The 6,323-nt window shown below is 44.3% G+C and overlaps 1 protein-coding gene across 1 annotated transcript in view; it reads right to left on the bottom strand.

Moving 5' to 3' along the window:
* Positions 1-6,042, bottom strand: part of LOC102263280 (pyruvate dehydrogenase E1 component subunit alpha, somatic form, mitochondrial-like) — a 21,928-nt gene extending 15,886 nt beyond the window's left edge. The window contains 2 exon segments of the mRNA XM_014529782.1: positions 3,630-3,707; positions 5,292-6,042. Of these exon segments, the coding sequence (XP_014385268.1) occupies positions 3,630-3,707; positions 5,292-6,022 (809 nt within the window). The 5' untranslated portion in view covers positions 6,023-6,042.
* Between the last annotated feature and the right edge of the window lie 281 nt (positions 6,043-6,323).

The following is a 6,323-nucleotide window of genomic DNA, read 5'->3' as shown; positions in this document are numbered from 1 at the left end:
TGGCGCCCCGCCTGGAGGGCGGGCCCTGTTGCCTCCCCGCCTCTTCCCTTTTCCTGTTTCTCCCCCTTTGCCGTCTTTTCTCCTTCGCCAGCGACGCTTTTCCGGTCTCCTGGACTCGGGGATAGCTGGCTCCTTGGATACATGCTTTCCAATCTACTCCCACAAAAAAAAAAAAAAAAAAGGCTACCGCGGCCCCGTGCTGTGTGCTGTGCCTACTGTGCGCTGGTGTTATGTATGCTACGCGTTTCACACACCTGAGCTCTTTTTAAAAATTAAATGTACTGAGGTAAAATATCGCCGCCCAAAGTCTAGTCTCCTTCGGGCTCCGTATATTTGATCGCCTTTATCCACTTCCTGCCCCCACTACCCTCCCTGGTGTTGTCTGTATGAGTTTGTTAATCTCTTTTTTATCTACACAAAGGTGGGTCCGTTTTACGGATGGGCTAATCGAAGTTCTGGGAAGTAAACTGATTTGCCTGAATTATATAGTAAGGGTTCTCTCTCACATCATAACCCTCACCCCACAACCCAGTAACTTTCACATTTAAAAATTAGTTTTAAAAAAAAAGTCTTTACAGTTTTTTTTATTTCCAACAGGTCAGGATTTGGATATTTCATTTAAAAGTTCTGTATTTCCCATTTCTCTTAAAAAAGATATCTAATGCTTCCATTTTATGGGTGGGGCAACTAAGGTTCAAAATTGATGAAAGCAAAGAGAAATGCAGTCAGTAAATGTTTAAAATCCCTGTCTCGCCTCTTTACAACAGCTCTGTGTGTGGATCAGTATCTCCCTTTGACAAACGAGGGAATTAAATGTTAGAAAACCTAAGTAAATAGTTCCAAGTCACACAGCTGCTAAGTAGCAGATCCCAAAGCTCATGTTCTTTCTCTTGCACCAAACTGTCAGAAATGAGGTCACACAAGGAAATTGGTAGCAGAGCCAGGACTTCATTCTTTAGGTGGGTGATCGGCCTTAGTCTTTTTTGTCCCTGGCCAGTCATATCAGTTCCTCTCACCCCTTCCTCCCTACTGACACCCTCCTTGGAAAAAGCTAGGAATTGGAGTCCAGCTCCTAACCCATGGGACGTTTACCTTTTCCAGGGGATAAAGTCCCTTTGGGACTTTCAGCCAAATGACCTGTTTCTTGACAAACATAAAAAAGTCTCAGGGAGGCCGGGTTTCCCAGTAGGCAGAGCATCAGTGATGGGCCTTCTATGTCTGTAGTAGAGCGGCTGGCCACAATTCTCCCTTACTTGTGTTGAACTTTAGATAAATGGCTTCATAGTTTATGTATTATTCTGTAACTTGCTTCTAATTTTTTTCTTGCAAAACACCTCAAATTTTACTCACGGTAAAAGTATTTAATTAAAGTGCCACATGAGTACAGAAAACACACAGCCTATATATAGCTCATCCTTTAAAACCAGAACGGTCACGTGAAAAGTCATACGGATTCTTATTTTTACTTTAAAAATCTAAGGTACACACTGGGAATGGAACTGTTTTCTCCTTCTCGAGATGTGACAGCCACGTTTTCTGGTCTATCACACACAGCGCGAAGCCAATGTACTAACTCAAAGCAGCCGTGCGCAGGAAAGCTGTCCGCTCCCTCCTGCTCCTGCTGAGCTAGACCAGAAGTCTGTCTTGGCAGGAAGATTTTGACAAGAAGAGGGCATTGCAGACCCTCTATCCCGACAGATACCCTAACCAACCGAGCTATACAGAAAAAATGTAAGCAAACCTGCACACTCAACATGCTATAAGAAAAGGAGATTTTACTTCGAGCGTAAGCACACACTCACTGGAGCACCCACAGAAAGCATTTCTGCTTTCCCAGTGAAACAGGAATTTTTAGGGATGAAAGAGACAGGTTTAGGAAATTTTAGAAATTAAGAGGACCATGGAAAAGCACGGGGCTGCAGAGCAGCGGAAGGTATATTTCCGTAGAATAGGGAGCTGAAAAGCTGCAACAGGTACACTTCCATAGAATGAGGGAGCTGGGAACAGCAAAAGGTCTATATTTACAAAATAAAAGGAAGGAGGGGAGGAAAACCTCACATGTCCCACGTGAAGTTCGACTTTTGAGCTCAGAAGTTACTATAGTAACCAGACTAAGGGAATAGTGACCAATTAGAGGGGATATTAAGGCACGAAGATCTACAACCTTTATAAGCTATAGGGAAAAGGAACTCAGTGGGACTCTCTCCCCCTCCCCACGTGGAGTCTGTACTTGTTCCTCAATAAATCTCCACCTTTGCTATGCCACCTTCTGTCCGTGGATTCATTCTTCGATTCCCACGGACAAAGAACCCGGGAACCAATCTGCCCAGGGGAACACCATGTGTTCCAGTCCAAAAATTCTGTTTCACCAGCACGAACAACTAAAAAGCACACGGCATATAATGTTGTAATGTACCCCGCGAATCACAGAAGGACGCCTCAAGAAGTCGAATTAAGTCACATTTATTGCAATCCGGGACTATGAGGGGCCATTCCCAAATCTCATAGTAGTAAGATGGTGGCAAAACCATACTTATATAGGCAAAAATCACAAAGGTATTGATTGCATCCCAGGGTTTGGAATGAGGACCCTGGTTTGCACAAAGCAGTTACAGAAGCGAGATTGAGCTGATTAGTTATCTACAAAGATTGTTTATAGTTTTGGGTCTTTGGACCTCTGAGTTGACACATTATCTAGAGCCCTCGGGTCTTGGGACCACTGAGTTGACAGAAACACATTATTTAGAGCACTCGGGTCTTGGGGCCACTGAGTTGACAGGGAAACATTATCTGGAACCCTCAGGTCTTGGGATAATTGTGCTGTCCTGGTTCCCAGGTACAGAGGAATTTGCTTTCTAAAACCAGTAAGATCACAATCAATGGGATAGTCACATTACAATCAATAAGGCATTCAATCGAATGGGATGACCTATACAATTTAGAAAATCAAAGTAACCTTTCTATTGTTAAGCCAAACAACAGGGTTAGAGTTAAACTACAGTTTCTACCTGATGGTTGCTACCATACTTCAATAATACTTTGATCTTGAAGTGGGTAATCGTGGAACTTCCAAGATTATATCCACTAGGTCAGTCTGAGCATTTATCTATAAAAATAGTTTTTTCAAAAATGCTTAAAAGAGAGTCCTAGAAATAGGGGGACTATATCGGACCAGCAGAAGACAGCCATACAGGGACTGCAAATGCGAGACTAGGAATTGACTTGGACAGGTAGCTTTTAGGTAAAGGACATCTCGGTCGATTCCTACAGCCAAGACTCGCTGTGACAATAGGAGCTCCAGAAATGTCAAGGCAGGCAGCTGGCTTGAGGAACACCCTCCATAAATGCTCCCCAACAGTAAAAACCCCATTGGTGCAACTCATCAACACGTGTACTAACTAGGGAAGGCCCCCCAGGTAGAATGCTGGATGTAGATTTGTCCAGAGGAGCCGACTCAAGGGAGGATGTCCACCGAGGGAGGAGGAGTAGGGTTACTGAACACAAGGGTTTTCTGAAGAAACGGATCCCAGGAGGGTCACACAATTTTTTTTCTTGGCCCATCAGTACTTGACATTAACAGAGTTGCAGAACAAAGCTGGTCTCCCCAAGATCTATCCTTCCATCGCTACCTGAAGCTCTCCCGGTGCACTGGGCTGATGTCTGGGACAATCTCATTGCTGGAGGGGGGCCTCGTGCCACAGGTTGTTCTGGGAAGCAGGCAGAGAGAACGATTTGCACAGTTACGTTGAAAGGAGTTAAAGCAGAATTGGGCAGACGGGTAAGGGGTGGAGAAGGAGGAATCATGGAGCTAGCTGAAACCACAAAATGTTTAGCAGAAAAACAGGGCGTTTTGAAACAAGGATGTTTTTCTTGCAAGTGCAAAATAAAACGTTGCAAAAAGGCCAGGAACCACTCAGAGAGCCGCACAGATAGACAAAGAGCCGGCCTTTAGCAGATATTAGGGGAAGGACAGATGCTTCGGGGTCGGCCCATTTGGGTCAGGCAGGGAGCCTGTGTTCGCTTAGGATAAATTCCTGCCTTGTTTGAACTCCTCTGGTCCTCGGCTTCATTCTTCGATTCCGTGAGACACGACCCTGGGAAGAATGCCTGCTCACCGGTTCCAGTATCAACGTCACCACTAAACCACTGCTTAAGTTCAGTCCCCGGCCTTCTTTTTCTGCTCTGTAGTCCAGAAACATTTCTTTAAAAGCCAAAAAATCGGTAAACGTGAGCAGCATGCCAAATATGTCACCAGCACTTCATCTCTGTGATGCTGCAAAGTTGTCGTGAAGGCCTCCATGTTAAACCCAGGAATCCGCACCTGCAGCTGTTCTTTATTATTATTATTATTATTATTGGATTCTTGAAAATGAATTTTAATTTACTTCAGTGAAAAAAATCAGCACATCCTCTATAGCATTTGCTGCAAAGATAAAACAGTGGGTGTTTAACAAAAAGCCTGGGAATCACTATTTTAGGTTCTAAGTTAATAGTAACTGGTTAATTGCACTTTAAGTTATTTCACCTTTGAAATGATTGTGCAATAGTCCTATTTAAAACTGGAACTGTTCTTCTACCCACTGCCTGGTTATAGTAAATGTTGTCCTATAGGCATGTGTGTGCATTAAAGTACGCTGTTGTTAGCTGTGGGGTTGGGCCAAGAGACAGGGGAATGAGCCCCTACCCCCCAACAATAAGGTGGCAGAATTAAACAGGCATAAAGGAACTGTTTTTCCTTTCACTAACTAAAAAGTACTTCTTAAAATAGTGTACAAACTAGATCAAATAGAACTACTTTAAGGAAATAACCTGAAGGAAGGTTAAGCAAAGTCTGTTACCTACTTAGACCTATACAAATCGAACATCACCTTTAATGTAATACTATATAAACTGCATGCAATTTGTTTTACTATGGTTGCAAATATCAAAAAAATTTCTATATGTGACACGGCACCAGAGTTAAGTTAGGGTTTTTCAAAATGCTGACATGCCAAGCTCAAAAGGTTCACCATCACTGTCCTAGATCCTTCCTGGGTAGCTAATGGGCTGTGGGAGGTGCAGCAAGTGCTGCCAAAACAAGTGAAACTCACAAGAACATTGTAACTATGGTGACCACTACCTTGTTTACCTCTGGTTATAAAATAAAGGCTCAGCTTGCCATCTGGATCTCTCTCTGTGGCCTCAGCCAGGCACAGGAAGATCCACCTAGACTCAGCTTATTCTCTTTGTCTGTCATTTCTTCATCCCTTCACCGCCCTCACTCAGGCTTTCGAACCCTTGGCTGAGCTGGCTCGGCACAGCCTCTCTTACAGTAATAGGTGCTGGCTGCTGCTCTCTCAACAGACGTTCCCATCCCATAGCAGTTATTTTCACAGATGAAAATACAAGGTAATTTCCACATCGCTGCCATATTGTAAGCTTTAAATATCTGACCCTGGTTAGCAGCGCCATCATGATACAAAGTCAAACAGACCTCATCTTTTCCATTATACTTGCAGGCCAGAGCATTGCCAGCTCCCAGGGGCACCTGAGCTCCAACGATGCCATTGCCCCCACAGAAATTCTTGGCATACGTATGCATTGACCCTCCTTTTCCTTTTGCACAGCCTCCTCTTCATCCTGTAAGCTCTGTGAGAATTTCTTGTACAGAAAGCCCACGAGTAAAGGTAAAGCCATGAGCCCGATAGACTGTGATCAGATGGTCTGTGGGATTTATGCCAGTTTCCATGCCCACACAACAAGCTTCCTGACCATCACACAAGTGACAGAAAACATGAATAATTTTCTGGTTATACAGCTGATCTGCCTTTAACTCCAATTAGCAAACAGTCTGCATCATCCTGTAGTATCTGAGCCCATCCTCCCTGGTGAGCACTGTGGTGACAGGAGGGCCCTCTTCCAGCCGGTGAAGGTCACGCTTCTTAATTTCAAATGTAGCATCATTTGCAAAATTACGGATGCCACCAGGACTCTGGGCAGCGCCTGACAGCACGCAGGAGACAGCGGTGAGCGTCTTCCTCATGGACTGAGGGTAGTGGCAGGGGCAACGACTCCCAATGACACAAGCAGTGCCACCAAGGTGTCTCCTAAGCAGCTGTTCTTCAATATTCTTTTCTACCAAATAAATATATTCTTTTTAAAATATATATGTATTTTTTATTGATTTCAGAGAGGAAGAAAGAGGCAGAAAGAGATAGAAACATCAATATGAGAGAGAATCATTGATCGGCTACCTACTGCACGCCCCCCACTGGGAACCGAGCCCGAAACCCAGGCACGTGCCCTTGACCAGAATTGAACCTGGGACCCTTCAGTCTGCAGGC

The sequence above is a fragment of the Myotis brandtii genome, unplaced genomic scaffold (genome assembly GCF_000412655.1).
Source record: "Myotis brandtii unplaced genomic scaffold, ASM41265v1 scaffold698, whole genome shotgun sequence".
NCBI classification, from domain to species: Eukaryota; Metazoa; Chordata; class Mammalia; order Chiroptera; family Vespertilionidae; genus Myotis; species Myotis brandtii.
This window is presented reverse-complemented; position numbering and strand designations above follow the sequence as displayed.